The 18,329-nt window shown below is 40.9% G+C and overlaps 1 protein-coding gene across 4 annotated transcripts; it reads right to left on the bottom strand.

The window, feature by feature from the left end:
• Positions 1–697: 697 nt before the first annotated feature.
• Positions 698–18,035, bottom strand: GPNMB (glycoprotein nmb). Of its 4 annotated transcripts, none has more exons than XM_086614958.1 (11): positions 17,966–18,035; positions 11,822–11,968; positions 10,956–11,099; positions 9,498–9,710; positions 8,220–8,378; positions 7,432–7,746; positions 6,130–6,252; positions 5,311–5,413; positions 4,223–4,428; positions 1,675–1,762; positions 698–851 (listed from the first exon to the last, which is right to left on the bottom strand). In XM_086614958.1, exons 1-11 carry the CDS (start codon positions 18,033–18,035, stop codon positions 698–700), a joined length of 1,722 nt encoding a protein of 573 aa, XP_086471084.1. The 4 variants fall into 4 exon arrangements, with proteins under 4 accessions (XP_086471084.1, XP_086471083.1, XP_086471085.1 ...); XM_086614957.1 differs by having other exon boundaries at positions 6,130–6,300; positions 7,438–7,746; positions 9,498–9,677; XM_086614959.1 differs by having other exon boundaries at positions 1,675–1,747; positions 4,208–4,428; positions 7,438–7,746; positions 9,498–9,677.
• Positions 18,036–18,329: the final 294 nt, after the last annotated feature.

The following is an 18,329-nucleotide window of genomic DNA, read 5'->3' as shown; positions in this document are numbered from 1 at the left end:
ATGAGCTGCATCCATGCTATTGAATGCTGTTACCCTGCAAAACAGGGCGGCTGCTGCCAAACTGCTGGTGGGGAACAGCGTGTCTGGTGGTTCCCAGAATCTTGGGTTTGCTTGGTGGGGAGCTAGTCAGCCTGGGGCAAGACTGTGCTAGGACCTCCTGAACAGTGTACCAGTGTCAGCAGTTTGGTGCCGATGCCTGGGAATCGGCCATGGTACATTTCATTCCACAGACATAACGTGTGCCTGCCCCCTATGTCTTTCTAGCAAAGACATGAATCCTGCTAAGGCACTAAGCAGCTATACTGGGCTGTCTATTTAAGACTAAATATTTACAAGTTGGATTTTTTTTTTTTTTAAGTTAACCTTTTTTTTCCCTCTCCAGATTATAGATCTGATTAGTTTTGCAGGTAGTTAACCTAGAAGTAAGAAAACCCAGATAAGGAGGAGGCAGGTTTAGTCATTCAGAAGAGTATATCCTAGATGACAATAACAGCAAGTGCTCAAAACTACCTCATTGTTTTCTATGAAGGACTATTTTAATATTTCTAATTGCACCAAGCCCCCAAAAGTTACCATGCCGTCTATACGTGCTTTCACCTTACCCCCTGTTTTTTCATAACAACGAGAAAACCCCATCAAAGTACAATTCTGATATGTGTCCTGCATGCAATCTAATAGTGAGTGTTAGACTAAAGGTTTAAACAATGCCTGGTTTGCTTTTCAGCAGAGGATTTCTCTCAGTGCTACTAGGGAAGAAAATTGCTTTGAAATTGCTGAAGTAAGCAGTTAGTCCCTCCTGGTTCTCTGCTTGTCCTGCGCTTCTCTCAATAGGCTTGTATTGCTTGTATCTCCTGCAAGGAATGTGCACAGTTAGTTGCTGAAAGACATTTAAATGAATGTCCACGTTTAGCACGTGGCCAGTGCATAGGAGAATCAGGTATTCATAACATATGTATTCTCTCTCCTCCTTCCCTCTTCAATCCCATCTAATAGCTGACAGCCATAGGTCAGTAGTGGTGACTAAGGCCTGGCTAACGAGAAGGATCAATCGCTTGACGGAGCACTGTTGCTCTATGGAGGTGTTGCTTTCTCTCTGCTGACTGTGAAAGGCGAGCATACTCTTGGCTCAGTAGTCTTGGCACAGTCTTGAAGTTTCAGGAGAATCGTCTGAGCTAATAATGCAGTAACATGTGCTTCTGCTAACTACTTTCCTGCATGCCCAGCACCTTTTTCCCCAAGAATTTATTTGTCAATTATTCAATGAAGAGTTTTGATGGTTAATTCTTGATGTCAGTCCTCTGCAAACACTTCTTGTAAGAGTTTTAGAGCTAAATTAAATTTCTGTTTGTTAGGTTTTACTGCATATATCATGCAGTTGGAGTTTGCTTACTGCTTACATGCAGTTCCCAGGCCTTCTAGTATTACTATTTGTGCTTATGAGCAGAGGATGTAGTTTTCTATGAAAGTCTTTAACATTTGCATATTTTCCAATGGTTTTGTGGCTTAAGCCAGTAATCTCGTTTTCTTGAATATTTACCAGAATACTTCTGAACAACAATAAAAAGGAAACAAATATATTGTTAATGGAAATTTAAGCTGTTGTTTTTGTTAATTTAAACTAATATTTTTGACAGTGCCTTAAACTGTTTTTAATCCTAGAAGCTAGCAACTTACTTGTAAAGGACAAAAGCCCCAATCGTGCCAAACACTGCCAACAAACCGAGGAAGATAAAGACACCTTCTGTTGCTCCTGATGGTGATCCTAGAGTTCAGAAAGTAGTTTGATTAAAAGTTAGCCTCGTTTTTGCAGTGAGACAGATTTTCTAAAGAAAATATCATTTTTACTTCATTGCTTTACAGACTGAAATATACTTAACACTTCTGGAGGTCAGTGACTTTGGCAGGAGGTGGTGCTTTCTCATCCTAATCGGTTTCATTCTTGATTCTGCCAGAGGGTGAGCTGGGCTTTGCCAGTTTTCTTATGTGAGCCATGCTCCTGAGACACATGGCTGCCCTTCCAGCATGGAAGGGAATGGAGGGTCTTGCTGGCACCCCACAAAGTGAGGCTAGTTTCCTCCTTGCCAATTGCTCTGCTAGGAAAACATTTACACTGAGAGCATGAGATGCAATCTCCTTACAAGCTTTAATGTTAGAATCAGCTTCAGCTTTCGCTTAGGGATGAGGGCCAGGGGCAAAAGGGATAAAAAAGGAGTTTCTGAAATGTTACTGTTTGTTGCAGTCCCATATGCTAAGATGGCAGTGTGGCTGAGAGCTTGATGGAGTTAGGCTTGTTTGCCCTATCCAAGAGCTGAGAGCTCTGCTTTTTTAACATGCTCATTCTGGGAAATTAATTTCGGCCTCTGCCTGTTATTGAACTCTGCCTTCTGGTTTGCCATCAGCCATTTCACTCATATCTACTCCTAATTCCATCATATCTGATGGAAGAAGTCAAATCATTGCAAGTATTTTTTAAAAAATTTGTGTTAAATATCTTAATTTTCCAGTCCACAGGCTGTACTTTTATTGAGTTTACTGGTACTGAGATACATTCTTGGTCCTCAAATTAACAACAGTATTTATACAATGAAGTAACCTAGAAGTGCATGTTGGCTTGCTGTTCCAGTCATTAATTTATAATTGCTGTCTACGAAAATCAAGCTATCGAATCAGGGTTTACCATTTACTTGGTATATGCACCTCGTATATTTCTCAGTTTGTTGATACAATTGTTTGTGAAGGCTTGACCTCCTTCCTAGTTTACACAATATTTTTGCTGAGACTGTAGCGATTTACCTTGTTTTATGAATAAGGCAGGTCCTTGGACTAGTTTGCAAAGCAACACATACTGATGGGATGGGCCTTAATCATAGGGCTGCAACCCATTCCACAGTCGTTGGAGGAAGTTAAAAGCGGATGTTTTGTGCAATGCCTACGTAACCCAGGCACAGTGCTGCCAGATTTTGAGGGGCGGATGTTTAGACACCAAATACTCGGGCACCAAATTATGGGATTTTCAGAAATTAATAAATACTTGTCTTCTTTTGAAATGAATGGAAAATGGTGGCACATGAGAAATCTTTGCAAATATAAGATGGGCTCCTCCAGAAGATGACTCAAAGCAGCAGCCTCTCTCAGATCCTGATTCTGCTTTGGTTCTTTGGTTATAGTGGAAGTCCCGAAGTACAGCTTAGGTTTGCCCTCTACAGGAAACCAAGGGAGACCAGCCTTGTTGGGCTAAAGTTAGCCTCTGTGAATACAGTTTTGAAAAATCCTGCTGCATGATTATTTTCATCTTTAGGAGCCAGAATGGACTTACAGGTGAGGCATCGTGCCTCATTCATCATGAACTGATTTAGGTACAACTAAAATTATACCAAAATTAAATAAAGTCAGCCAAAAATACCATGGCAAATGACTGCAAAGGGTCAGTTGCTTGACTGATGGTAATTAAAGAGTTCAGAAGAGTCATTAGGACATCGTAGTGGGAGGTCAGGAGGGCAATGGAGTGGGAGCAGAGAGACAGCATGGTCATTTAGACTACTGACTGAGGCCAAGTTTAATACCTGGTTCTGTCAAAGACTGCATGGATAACCATGAGCAAGATACCGTGATACTCATCCAACCAAAGGTAAACCTCTTGTTCTGAAATAGTCACCCTGGACAGACTCTGTAGTCAATGAATGTTACACAGCTCTTTCCAGAACCTGATTCATCTTATCCTCATGTAGAAACGGAAACCTGATCATGGCTGCCCTGGTCAATGCACTACAAAGACCAGGGCAGCCAGCTCTGCTGCAGGCTTTGATTCTGTCTCAAGTGAGCTGAATTCCTCCTTGTTTCTCCTATTTCTCCATGTGTGGAGTAGGCTGGTTGGCATGTTGCCCACCTGCTTTTCTGCCCAACAGAGTTATTCTATGGAAAAATACATTATGGCTTATGAGCTGTTCATATTCCGTAATACTGAAAGGTTTGTATAATTACTGTACTCATTGGATCATAAACATAAATCAAACCAACTTGTAATGCCTAAAGTTCCCGTAGGGAAAGAATCATCTCTTTATCTTTGCATGGACTCTCACACAAGCTGGTGCAGTCTCACCTGAGGCATTCAAGCATAATAAAAACCCCATATAAATTTCTGTGCTCTCTTTCCCCTGCAGGGAAATGACCACTGGGAGAAGCTCCTTCACAGACGACCCACATCTGCTCTGTGTGGACTCACCTCCATTTACCGAAATCAGTGCGCTGGCAAGGGCTTGGCTTGTGTCATCCCCCAAGGTGATGTTTACACAGTATGTTCCCGGTTCCTCAAAAGCTCTCCTTATGGTGAGTAAGCATTCATCAGTGACGATGACGGGATTGCATACCACACTCTTGGACACCTGGCACGTGGGGTCAGAAACTACTGTGCAGACATCTGTGGGGAGACTAGGGATGGGAAGAGAGAACACATTGTTAGCCCAATTCATGGATGCATTCCACAGTTTTGTGCTGATGCCTGTTCACTGAAATAAGTGGCACTACAGTGATTTAAGAGTGCTTTATAAATACGTTATGTATATATTTTATACACAGCTATACATTTTATATATACATGCATGTGGATTTCTATAAAATGCATATATACAATATGTAAAATTATCTGCTTGTTTTATGTATCATTTAACATTTTATGGTGATCACAGAATTACCTGCCTCAAATCAGCTTATAAAGTCCCTGACCTTTAATAACATCATTAAGAAAGGAACGCAGATTCTTATATGTAGTATCATCTGCCAAAAAAGTAAATGCTAACTTAAGAGAGATTAATTGTTTTCTAGTTGCGTTACCAAGACGATTCTTGTACTTCTCAGTCCTCTCAACTCTAATCCTCTTCTAGGAGCTAGGAATATTAGTGCAATGTTTTCCTATCCAAGAAATTGCTTGGACACATCCATTTACTCTAAGCGTCAAAAAATCGTGGCCAAAAAGAAAGGATTTCCTTCCAATTTCAGTAGACTGCTTCCCATTTTAAAGTAAGTGCTGAAATCTTGTCTTGGCCAGGAAAATATAGAATTGTTTTTCCCCACTCTCAAGTTCTCTTATTTTTACTGAGGACTTGACATTTGTTCTGAATCCTAAGAGCCTGGCAGTAACCTCTGTTGACATAGTTTACAAATGAAACTTGAATTATCTTTAGTTCCATTCAAGAAATAGAAACACTGTGGTTCCCAACTTTTATTCATGCAGCTGCATCTAAGCGCAGACAGTGTTCCACCACCTAATTATTTTTAAAGAGGAAAGATTGACAGTTTCATTCACACACTTACCTCCCTTGGCAGGTAACAACAAAGTCAACCAGTGAGTTTTCAGCTTGACTTTCTGTCATCTGGATGCTCGTCATCTGAATAATATTTACTTCAAGGATTCCCTCTGGGAGAGGAAACAGATGTCAACAGTAGGACACATGACAAGCTCTGAAGTCTGTGTGTACAGAACCTCAAGTGTTTGGCTGATGCTCAGTTCAGGTCTTGTTTTGCATAACCTCCTCCCTCCCTTAGCACTCCTCTTGAAGGGTTTGAAAGCTGAGAAATTTTCCAATGCTTTCCCTATGAGGCTGCTCCTTTCTGTTCAGCTTTGTTTTTCTGTTATTATTATTTACTTATTTATTTTACAAAATCACCTCCCACTTCCACTACCCGTGACTCCTGTACATGCCAATGTCGACTCAACTTTTTGTGACCCCCTCAAGCCAGTATGCTTCAGGTGTGGCAGGTTCAGAGACTGATGGTATAGAAAGTAGTGTTACGGCGCACATCCCCACCAGCCATTTCCCAGCCCAAGTGCCTGGAAACGCCACATGTGGGGTGGAGGCAGCATCCAGACCAAGGCGCAGCCTCACGTGTCTGACACCAAGGGGCCGTAACCTCTGCTGCTAGGCCCTGGCAGAGTGCATAAAGAGACCAAAGTCATCCGATTAGCTCTCTGTACGTTACTCTTTAAAAATGTCAGCTAGGCCCAGGAGAAGGATCTTATTGTGAGTCTCATGTATTTGTTAAAAGGGAGTCTAAATGAATGTTCTCTCTACCATACACTGTTGTACTTTATTAGCCCCATTCCTCTGTTCAGGTGTTGACCCGCGTGCTTACCTACGACAGAGATACCAGTTCCATAGTATCCATTTCTGTAAATATGGCAACCTCCTTCAGGATTATCTTCCAATAACTCGACAGCGGTAGAAGAGTCTGAATTAGAGGATGCTGCGGTCATTACTGTTGAGTTGAGGGAGAAAGAATAGATATGCAGCTTTAGAACAAGTTCTGCTTAGAGGTATTCTGAACATGGCCATATGTTTCAGCTGTATTTATTACGTAGGTCATTAATGACTTTGGTTTGCAGCTTTGCAGTCATGTGTGTATCTGTACGGCATCATAAAGAAAACACACATGTCCAGCTGTAGAACCCTGGAGAAGCCTGGGTAGCCTCACTCTAAAAGCCACCTTGCTAGTCACCCATGTCTGTGAAATAAAAGTGAGACTGCAAGGCTTGATATAATTAAACACTTCTTTAAAATTCCCAAATCAATTATAGAAGAAATCTAAAGACCAATAAAAGGTTTAAAATGCTCTCTTTAAAAGCAGGTATTTTTCCGTTTTTCTAAATTACAGCTAGTGAAAAAATGAAGAGGGGAAGTGGTGAAAATTATATCTTTCCTTTCATTTTTCATTCTCACTCAACATTTTGGTAAGAGCACATATTAAAATTCTGAAATTTGAAAAATATAGCCACATTTACAATTTAATAGTAGTAGTATTATAACTACCCAGGCTGGAACTGCAGGCCTTTTGCAAACCTTAAAACCCTCTGAGATGATAAACCAATGCTGAACATAATGAAAGTTATTCTGAAATATGATAGTGCATAAATTTAAAGTGGAAAAGCCATTCTAAGTTAATGCTATATGGAAATCCCATATTTTTGGAATCTGGGTAAGTTTTTTCTAGTTCAATCTGATCTTATTTAATTTTGGGTGGAAGTTAATGCAAACCAGAAAGGAACTGGCTATAGGAGTGTTCTGAAATACCTCTTTATCGCTGAAAATTTACACTTTACCTCAGAAGATGACCCTGAGTAGGCAAGGCTAAAACTGCTTGACCTGTCATGGTAGAGGGTATAAAACCAAATTCATATATACTGCATGTCCACCTGAAGACCTCTGTATGCTGTCTCTGTGGTGGTAGCACTGGATGTGTAATGTATTAAACGGGTAAGTGATGCCTATCGTAGAAGAGTTTATGCTTATTGATTCTGTCCCTAAACCAATTTAAAAAGGGTTTGCAAAGCCTTGCAGCTCTTTCCCTGATGACAGTAAAACTTCTAAAGGTATGAACTTAAAATATCAGAATTTAGAGTTTTAGCATAGCTCCCAATGTCACTGCTGTTCGATAAACTCTTACCTGCTGAGGTGGGCAGTGATGCAGTGGGTGTTACTGGCCTGCAAGGTACAGGTATAATGGCTTGGACATTTACGTTCGGAGTGAAGTTTCCTTGCACAGTATAGATGTGAGATGTAGTGGGACTGCTCACTACATATAAGCCACTTCCATCTCCGAAGTTCCATTTGTAGGAGATGGCAGAGTTATTAAGATAGTAGCTGGGATCATGGATCTTCACATTATATATGATTGGTGAGCCTTTGATAAAAATGTAGTCTGAGATGTTGCGGTCATGTTTTTGGAACATATTCACAGAGATTGGAATTTTGTCTGGAGGGGAAAAAAAAAATGAAGAAGTAAATAAATAAAGCATACATACCTGGCTGCAAACAACAAACAGCTCCGAAGTCTCTGAACAGCAGCAGCCAGAATGTGAGACATTAATATCTTTAACATCAGTTTCTACTTTAATTTGATTGACTGATTTGAGGAGTGAATGTCAGTAGGAAACAGTTACCCAGAAAAGTGTGGGAACAAGTGAGGAATCACAGGCCCCTGTGGAAGATTGCATTTCCTCTTGTAAATAATTTTTCATTACAAAGTAGAGATATCACAACTGAGCTGGATACAAAGGTGAATTACACTACTCAAGGCAATTTGCCAGAGATTCCATGCTCATATTAAAAACCTTTCTCAGGCCAATGTCTTCTTTTTGTGTCAGATGATGCTTGTGCTGAATTCTTTTAACACCTAAACAACAAATACCCCCAGTATTTTATTACAGTTTATTCCAGCACGCTCACCTGTTATAACGTAAGTGGCATTTGCTCTTGCGATTGGAACATAGGCTGAGTGCCCTCTCCTGTAAACGGTTGCCACCATCACGTGTTCGCCAAGAGTCATATTCGCTGTGTTGACTGTCAACTTTGCTGAAGATCTTCCAATTACTTGGTAGTACTGACCTGAAACAGAACATGAACTTAGAACATGTTTTCCCCTTCAGCCTAGCTACAAGTTGGTTTAAGAGAAGCAATATCTTTGTGAGTCTTGGATTGACTAAATCAAAATGAATAGTTTAGAATTGTCTTTCAGTTGTCTGGCAGGTGGTTTTGGAGGCATGGATACTTTAACAACGTGTTTATTCCCATTATTTCTGTGTTTTTTCAAAGGTGTCAGAAAGATGACCCAAATTTCACTGATTTAAGAAAAAGCATTTGCCAAGACATCTACGTCTTTCCAAAACAATTACATGACATTAAGTTGTTAGGATTATGTAGTGGATGACGTTACTTCTTAGGCATTCTGAGCGATCTTGTGTTTCTACGCTTTCAGCGTAGCAAGAAAATATAATACCTCTTGCTTCATACCCTAGAGCCCTTCGTATACATTTGCTTGTTTGTCTTTGTAACAGCTGATTGTGGCAGGTAAATGGTATCATGTCTATGTAAAATTTGGGACGTTATTACTATTACTCGTGCTGATACTGATTATATTACTGATTTAGCTAAGCTAACTTAGGATACTAAGATTTAGCGTGTAGCCAATGTCAGGAATTGCCCAACCGTTACATATTCAGGAACTGGAAACACTGAAAATCAGCATCTGTGACCAGATGAGTACCACACAGTCAGTGGCAGTTTTCACCATCTCCCCAGAGGCAAGAACTGCTGCACCGCACCGTTAAACTGATCAGAAGATATACAGCACTATGGTCTCTCTTAAATGTAAGTATCTGAAGTGGTAGTGAGCGGTCAACAAATCATCTGACTGACCTGCTTAGACCCTCTTTTTTCCTAGAAAAGTGTCTTGAGTACTACTGAAAGGAAATTAATTTTCTTCAGTGGAAGTACTGTGAATGCAGACTTAAAGAGAAAGAGAATCTCCTGGTAATCCATGATTTCCAGACTGAGCAGCTGATGGCCTCTCTGGAAAACAGGGAACGAATTCAGGCTCTTCACTCAAGAGCATGAAGTCCTTTTTCAAAGACTTTTAATAAAACGTACTAACAAATGAGTTAGTGTACAGAGTGAATATAAGCTTTGCAGTGTGAGCCAAACCGAGGAACATGTTGCAGTACTAACCAAGCGTGTGAAACACGTAGATAAAGTTCCTTCTCCTCCAGCCAGGATAATGGGGGAAGGGTCTTCCATCTGGGAATACATTGTGGCTGTGGTTACTTGTACAGTTTTCCCAGCCACAGCTGTTGGTCCATTCAGTCCAGTTGTAGACATAGACTTGCTGATCCTGAGAGGCTGGAGAATCTAAATGTAGAAATAAGACATGTTCCCGGTCAACTGAGAGATGTGCAGAAAGTCAGGAAATAGGAGGCAGACACCCCAGGTTACAGCAGTTATTACATTTAAACAACAGGTTAAGTGGGGTATTTTTAGGCTGAGATCATGTTTTGTTTGGTTTTTAATGTAAACACCAATTTTTTCTGGCTTGGCATTGTTTTATTTAGAAACCAACAAAAAAAATATTACTGTCTCCTGGGCCAGACACATTTAAAATTGCTTGCCCAAAACTTGCTGTTGAATACATAGGGCACTACTGTTTCACTGGAGTTAGTGGGGCTGCCTGGATATTTGGCAAGCAGAATCAAAAATTTTAAGTAGAAATGGCAGCTATGGAAGCACTGTGAGGAAGTGACTTACTTTGTTTTGTCATAAAAGTTTTCTATGGCACCTTTAAATAACTTAGACATGAATTTCAGTTCCTTTCTGAATAATAAAAAGACAGCTTCCTTCCTCAAACAGCACAACAAATATTAAGTAAAGAATGGATATCAGCAGCTAACAAAACATTAGACAGTCGAAAAGTAGAACTCAGGCTGACAAAAAAATTTGCTGATATGCCTTGAAATGTAAATTACTTCGATCAGTAGAAAAATTTGTTGAACGTTTATGAATTCAGAGGAAGAAAGGTACAACAGCCTATTTCACTCTAGATCTGGCAGCTTCAGACACTAGAATTATGGTATGCTTTTTGCTCCGTGTAGCAGTAAATAAGATGAAAAAAGGTGATTCTCTGATGAAAAGATTGCTTGATTTTTAAAAGATTGATTTTCTGGTTTGTTTTTAATTCTTAAAACGTGAGAATGTGAGATTTACTCTGTCTTGAGGGTTTTTCAAGATGCAGATGATGATTAGGTAGTTCTACAATTTCTAATTGAAAAAAATCTTAATTTTATAAATTGACAGCTTTATAAATTTGGAAGAAAACAGTGTGATAGAGCTGAAAAGCAGTTAACAGTTTTTTAGGAAGCCAAATTAACATCACTGTTTTGGGAAGGCAATTTTATAATGAAGGCAAATCTTAAATTACCTGGTCATCATATGTAGCAGGTGCACAACAATAAAAATACCACAGTGATCTTGTGCATAAAGAAACTGATGTGGCACGGGTTACACGTGAGTGTAGTTATCAACTGAAAGCAACATGGCTGTTGTTCATAGGATGTGATTCTGATGTTTTCAGAGATTCGTGACGTATTCACACCAGCAGCACGTGTGTAGTGCAGGGAGATTGCCGTTACCTACCCTGGGTACAGTTTCTCTCATATATTATGTGGCCATCGTTATCTTCTTTCTGGCACTTGGGAAACTGGAGAGTCACAGTAACGGTTATGTTGGATCCTACCAGTGCTGGGCTATCAGTGTCCAATTTGGCTGTCACCCTTCCTCCTGTAGAAAAGAAAATTGGTCTTCACTGCAGTAAAGGATGCATCAGAGCAGCAGCTACCCTCAACTGTGCACTATTTACATTAGAAAGGCTTTATTGATTCCTCTATTTCCAAGGGCTTTTGTGCTCCTATGTCACTTGTGCTCTTATCAAAACCTCAACTTAGAACAATCAGAGGGACTCCTCATATTCCCCCACATTACTTACTGGTCTGCCATTCATTTCCTTCTTAGAGCCAAGAATATGTTTTTTTACCCATGATGGTCAATATATTCCAAAGGAGAATATTTTTGTTTCTCCCCAGGGATACAGCCTTTAGACCTCAGCTCACACCAGGTGATAATAAACAGGGTCTTCACTGAAGTTGTTAAACTGAAGCCCACAATGCCCTACTGAGGTAGCAGTTGAAGCTACCTCTCCTCTAGGGCATGTTTCAGATAATGGATTATCCTAGATTCTCCTATTGTCATCAGTACTTCTTAATAAGTATTGATGTCTGAGACTATGAGTCATGGGAAAGCATTTACTTTAACAATTCACTGTTCTGCTTCCTCAGACAATGTACTGGGAGTGGTATCAAAGCCAATCATCTCTCATTTGCTATTCCTTGCAGCAGTGGTGGGTATCGCACCTATGAAAAAGCACTGTAGCACCTGCACTCTTCAATAAAGTGGCTTTTCTGGCCAATTTTCTCAGTGTCTTTGAAATGCTTATGTGCAATCACCTTTCCAGCAGTCTTTCCATCTGGGATCTCCTTCTTCCCAGAAAGGATAAAGCTTTTCGTTCCATTTGTTTTGATCACTAGACCAGCCTTGTAGCTCCTTGGATGTGACAGGAGAAGTTCTCCTGTGGCTCAGCACGTCTTGAAACCCTAGAGAGAAAAACGAACATGCCGTGTCATAGCACTTTCCCTAGCACCCTATAAAGACATTGCTCTTTTGCTGAACAGCTTTCTTATTACAGCTATATTCTTCAACTGATTAGAAAACTCTTCGCCCGTAGAAAGTCACAGAATTTTATCATCGCAGCTATAAACACATCAACTATAACCGAACATGAAGACAATTCCACCACTGACAGACTGGCATTCTTCTACTTGCACTACTGCAAGCTCTCCAGAGAAAGAATGAAAAGGTTTACAACATTTTGACCATATCGGAGCGATTGTTTGTATGAATGGATATAACCCTGCAACAGTCAGGCTAGTTGTACACAGGTTGTGTGATTGCTGACTGCTTCGTGCTTGTCTGGTAAGAAATCTGTGAGTAAAAGGCTAATGGGATAAATTCACTCTGTCTGAGTTGTGCTCTAGTGGAAGTTACACCAGGAATTAATTTTGACCTAGTGAAGCTTCTTTGGTGAGTTGGCTGGTGGTTTGTGGGAGGGGTGGAACGAATTGTGACAGAAGCTGGTATTTCCAGAAAAGGAAATTTAGAGCTGAATAGTAAATTCAGTGTGTTTATAATATAACAACAAAAACCTATTAGCTTCATGCCTATTGCTTTAAAATGGCTCAGATATTAAATAACTTTAATAACCTCTTTCTTCTCATATTACTACAAATGATGGTCTCAAACTTTTCCCAGGCCTTCTAGGATCCCTCTTTCTGTCACAAAGTACACATAATGAAAAGCAAAGGAAATATCCAAGTAACCTGTGGGAACATGTCAACCACTGTAGGATGCCATAAAAATATGTTTGTAGTAGGCTCATTTAAAGCCTGGGGGCTTTAAACAACTCTGTCATGTTAATCAGGTAACTGCTAGGCGTGCCACAACATCAAGGGAGTTAGGATTTCTTCTGCTTTTCGTGGCTCTGTTTTAAAGGTAGCTGAATGCTTCTGAGATTTATACCGAAGTGCAACAAAGAACTGGATGATTTCAAGGAAAATGCAGAGACCTGTAAGAAGGGCAGGAATGGCCCTGTGCGCTGTAATGTAACTGGCTGTGTTGGAATTCTTCCAAGTTTTGGAAAAGGCACAGAACAGGTGTAGCCAGTCTAAGCATGGTCTTTATGGGCATGTGACTCCTAATTTTACTGCAAGGCAGAACGAGAGAAACAGCACAGAAGAAGAGGCAGGAGCTGCTTTCTCTTGGTGTTCTGTTGCCCAGTAAGATTTCTGCTGGGCAGGAAGGATGTCCCTCGGCCAGTCCCATCTCAATGGTCACCTTGAACTGATGCTGGTAGCTCTCTCCCCGGTCTCTTGAGTCTTGAGGACTGAAAGGTTCGAGGAAAACAACAGATTTTGCACTCAGAGGCGTATTCTCCCATGATCCTTTGCCCTACAGGAGCTCCCCACAATCTCACGTACATCGCTTGAATCAAGTCTTTCCTGCAGATCTAATATATTTTGATGTGAGCAAAGCATAACATCATGACTGGTATTTACTTAATGGCCTGTATCACATGCTGTATTGCTTTCAGTCTTGGTCAGAGGAAGAGTTGGGCAATGTTGTCCTGCAGAAACTTTGCTCAGGAAAAAAACAGATTAGCAACTATAAAAGTATTTCACAAAGGCTTATCAAGTTCAATCACGTTTTATGTCATGAAATTAATGTGTCATCTTATTTGCAAGTAAGTGGCTAAGGATTTTACCTAATTTTCCCATTCTCTTTGATTTTATCTAAAAATTATTTAATGAATAAAAATGTTTTGATTTTGTCAGATCAAAACATTTCAATCTTTTTTTATTTCCCCAAATGCTCATTCATCAAAAAGAGCTGGAACACTTTTAATTTTATAAATGCTTTTAATTTTGAATTTTCAATAACAATCCTTGAATTCAGAAGTCATTTTCTTGTCCAGCTTTGGTAATAACTGTGGTCACTGCTTCTAAATCACAAGCTCCTTAGGCATTTCTGTGCCTCCCTGATGTGCTTTGTTTATTTCAATCGAATATAAAACATTTCACAAGCTTCAGGATAAGACAAAGACGTTTTTACAGATGAGCAAAGACTTCAGCACTAGTTTCTCTAACACATGGAACCGAAGATTTTCAATTGCTGAATTTAAAGGACCAAAAAGCTTTAATGTGTTTCTTCTTTAACAATGAAAAACACTCAAGAACAGATGTTGGTCATAACCAAAATTAGAGCGATTCAGTTCAAAATAGACAGGGTAATATTACACTCCAAGGAAATGATTACTGTATAGTTTTGGTGAGATGATCATAGGAGAAAAGATCTGATACTTTGATTGACTTTTTTATTTCTCATTCTGGTTTTCATTTTGGTGAAAAATGTAGCAAAGACAAGAAGTTCAGTATTTCCTGTGATAGTGTGTTAGCTATGAAAGAGGGAATGAAAGCCGATGTTAGAACAGCGGCAATAAAAAGATGACCCAGCTAAAAAGGATAAAAGTGTATTAGAAGTAAAAAGGCTGATGTTACGGCCAAGCTAAGAAGACAGAAAATAAAATAAACTCTCTCAAGTTACATGCAGAGACATAATAAAGCAGGACAAAAAAGAATTTGAGAAACATACAAAACCATAAAAACTACTAATTAATCTTTTTTTTCAAATACAAGAGTAGTGTAAAGTTTGCCAGAAAGTCTGTGAGGCCAAAAGATGATGTAGATGCAAAAGAAGCATTCAGGAAAGATAAAGGACAAAAGTCAAATACATTAGTTTACATTTTCATTCACAAAGGAGGAGCATAAGAGGTTTCTGTACTAGAATTTTTCTTTACAATGGTGGAGAATCAAAATTAAGTGTTGACAGAAAAAAAAATTATAGAACAAATCAACAAAATGAAGAAGTTGTCTATGTAGGATGGCTCAAAAGTATGGAAGTTATTCAAGAGTGAAATAAATGAGATATTAACCATAGCTTAGAATCATAGAATCATAGAATAGTTTAGGTTGGAAAAGACCTTTAAGATCATCGAGTCCAACCATTAACGTAGCACTGCCAAGGCAACCACTAAACCACGTCCCTGAGCACCACATCTACACATCTTTTAAATACCTCCAGAGATGGTGACTCAACCACTTCCTCAGGCAGCCTGTTCCAATGCTTGACAACCCTTTTGGTGAAGAAATTTTTCCTAATACCCAATCTAAACTTCCCCTGGCACAACTTGAGGCCATTTCCTCTCATCCTATCGCTTGTCACTTGGAAGAAGAGACCAACACTCCCCTCTCTACAACCTCCTTTTGGGTAGTTGTAGAGTGCAATAAGGTCTCCCCTGAGCCTCCTTTTCTCCAGGCTAAACAACCCCAGCTCCCTCAGTTGCTCCTCATAAGACTTGTGCTCTACACCCTTTACCAGCTTCATTGCCCTTCTCTGGACACACACACTCCAGCACCTCAGTGTCTTTGTTGCAGTGAGGGACCCAAAACTGAACACCCTATTCGAGGTGCTGCCTCACCAGGACCAAGTACAGGGGAATGATCACTTCCCTAGTCCTGCTGGCCATGCTACTTCTGATACAAGCCAGGATGCTATTTGCCTTCTTGGCCACCTGGGCACACTGCTGGCTCATATTCAGCAGCTGTCGACTAACACCCCCAGGTCCTTTTCCACCAGGCAGCTTTCCAGCCACTCCTCCCCAAGCCTGTAGCATTGCCTGGGGTTGTTGTGAGCCAAGTGCAGGATATGACACTTGGGCTTGTTGAACCTCACACAATTGGCCTTGGCCCATCAATCCAGCTGGTCCAGATCCCTCTGTAGAGCCTTTCTACCCTCAAGCAGATCAACATTCCCACCCAACTTTGTGTTGTCTGCAGACTTACTGAGAGTGCACTTGATCCCCTCGTCCAGATCATTGGTAAAGACATTAAACAGAACTGGTCCCAATACTGAGCCCAGGGGAACACCTCCTGTGGCCAGCTGCCAACTGGATTTAACTCCATTCACCACAACCCTTTGGGCCCGGCCATCCAGCCGACATGTAACATCTTGCTTAAAACTGTTTCAGTGGTTGAGAAACAAAAGTCGGCAAATGCGATGACAGTTTTTAAAAACATTTCCAGGGGAGATTTAGAGGATTACAAAAAGTTTGAGGCTCAGATTGGACAAACTGGTAGAAACAGCAATGAAGAACAGAATTTGATGATACAGTGGATTAATGTGATATGCTGTAAAAGGAGCACATTCCTTACAAATATATTTGAGTTTCACTGAGGGAGCCAGAGAGCATGGGAACAAGGCTGACCTTCTTTCTATAGCCTGCTTGAGTTCCAGACAGCATTTGGTGAGATCCCTCGCTAAAGGCACATAAAGGAACTAAGTTACTGTGGGATAAGAATGAAAGATTTTACATGAATAAATAATTGATTAGGCTATATGAACCACAAGTTAAGAATAAGTGGCCAGTTTTCTTAATTGTTGAAATAATTCAAAATGTTCATAATCTGGAAAACAGGTAAACAGTGAAGTTCTTTAATCTGCTGAAGACAGCATCTTAATGTAGTAGAAGGGAGGACTGTATGAGACTCACTCACTCAAGAGTAAAACTATGAAATTCAGCATAGTGAAATGTAGCTTTACTTACAGAACGAGGGGCTCTAAACTAGCTATCACCACTCAGAAATGAGGTCTCGTAGCTTTACAGTTTTGAATGCAGTGCTCATTAGTGGTTGAAAAACTAGGAAAAGACTGGATAGAGAGCGAAGATGAAAAAGTCATTACAGCATTGTATAATTCCATGTGTGTTCATGTCTTGAATACTCTATGCTGCTCTGTTCTCTGCAGCGCAAGCAGAATATAAGAACTGAAAAAATATAGAGAAAGGTGACAAAGGGATAGAATTGTCTCCTAGTGAGGAACAGCTAAATAGACTGGGTCTTGAACCTGGAGAAGAGGTGACAGAGGAGAATATAAAAACAGAATCACGAACAGCATGGAGGAAGAAGCAATTTGTCACTGTTTCTGAAAGTACAAAAGTTAAGGACAATCAAGTGAAACCAGCAGGTTACAGGTTCTAAGTGCATAAATGATATTTCCTCATGTAAGGCGCAGTTAAGGTGTGAAATTTCTTGCTGGCAGGATGTTGCGTGTGCCAAAAATTTACATGGGTTGCAATCAAAACCCAAGTGCATGAACGGATGGAAGAAAAATCCAGTAAAACCTGTTAAATACAAGACTCTGCATCTGACAGAGGCAGTTCTGGTGCTATAAATCATCAGAGACTGGGAAAGTGTCCTGAGTAAATACCAGTATACACTTGCCCAGTTGTACAGCCTTTACTGTTTCCCACTGCAGACAGGTACAAGGCTCGATGGATGCTCAGCTGGACCTCAGCTTTTCAGGTCTTCAGTTTCCTTACTGTAAATTCTGGAATTTGAGCCTAAAATCCGATTTCTGGGTTCCCAGCCCTGAGCTCAAGTGAATTAACCTAAGACTTGAGTCAAGCTGGGAGCCTGGAAAGAAGCAGAGGACCAGCCCAGTGCCTGCCCACCATAGCTTGAGGATCTAATTCCTTGACTGGGCTCCCTGAGGTTGGGGATCCGCAGGTCTGGTGTCCCGGTGGGGAGCACTGCCTCTGACCTGGCCTCTCCCAGCCACAGCTGAGTGGAGCAAACTGGGAGAAGTCCATTCTGCATCTGCCTTTTTAGCCATGCTTGAGCTGGAGAAATATTGTTAGAAATCTGTTGAAATGAGCCAAGGCTTAGCACCGGTCAGCTCTGTGTATCTGTGGAGCGCAGGAAATAGGTAACTGAACAGCTCTCGGCATATTTCTCCGGCTCAGGTGACATTTCTACCCAGAGCCAGGCAACCTTGTGGTGGAGCTAGCTGCTGCCTACTGGTTCTCAAGCACAACTCCAGCAAGTGCTGCGTGTGCAAGGAGCAGCTGTTTTTGCTGCACTGGCTTGGGCCATCGAACCTGCGGAGGAAGGGAGAGAGGACTGGATGAAGGAAGCACTCACGTGTGGCAGAAGCACACAGCACCGCTTCGGCCAAGAGAAGGAGTCCAAGGTGGCGACGAACACCGCTCATGGTGCCGGAGATCCTGCGTCGGCTCAGCCTGCACGGAGGAGCAGAGAGTGCCCAGAGCCTGCGCACAGTAACTCTGCTGGTCCCCGCTGAGAAGTGAGAATGAAGTTTCTCTGCTGCTCTGCTCTGCGATTAAATGAAGGGCCCAAGGACTCATCATGTGATGGAATTAAGCAGAGATGCATGATTTTGTCTTCAGCTTCTTTCAGCTCATGTGCTTATGACTCATTCCCTTTGCTTTCAGCGTTCCCTGGGATTTCTGAGAGACCTGTTTAGAGCCACACCATTTACCTTGCA

This window comes from Tauraco erythrolophus, chromosome 7 (genome assembly GCF_009769465.1).
Source record: "Tauraco erythrolophus isolate bTauEry1 chromosome 7, bTauEry1.pri, whole genome shotgun sequence".
Classification (NCBI taxonomy): Eukaryota; Metazoa; Chordata; class Aves; order Musophagiformes; family Musophagidae; genus Tauraco; species Tauraco erythrolophus.
This window is presented reverse-complemented; position numbering and strand designations above follow the sequence as displayed.

What these genes read in the sequence shown, in the direction of transcription:
- GPNMB (XM_086614957.1), bottom strand. Translation starts at nt 18,035, where the DNA reads ATGAGCGGTGTTCGTCGCCACCTTGGACTCCTTCTCTTGGCCGAAGCG. An exon ending in CTACGTGTTTCACACGCTTG is followed by an intron (nt 8,379 to 9,497) that starts GTTAGTACTGCA and finishes GTTCTGTTTCAG; the next exon opens with GTCAGTACTACCAAGTAATT. An exon ending in GGGGCTTTTGTCCTTTACAA is followed by an intron (nt 852 to 1,674) that starts GTAAGTTGCTAG and finishes CATTCCTTGCAG; the next exon opens with GAGATACAAGCAATACAAGC.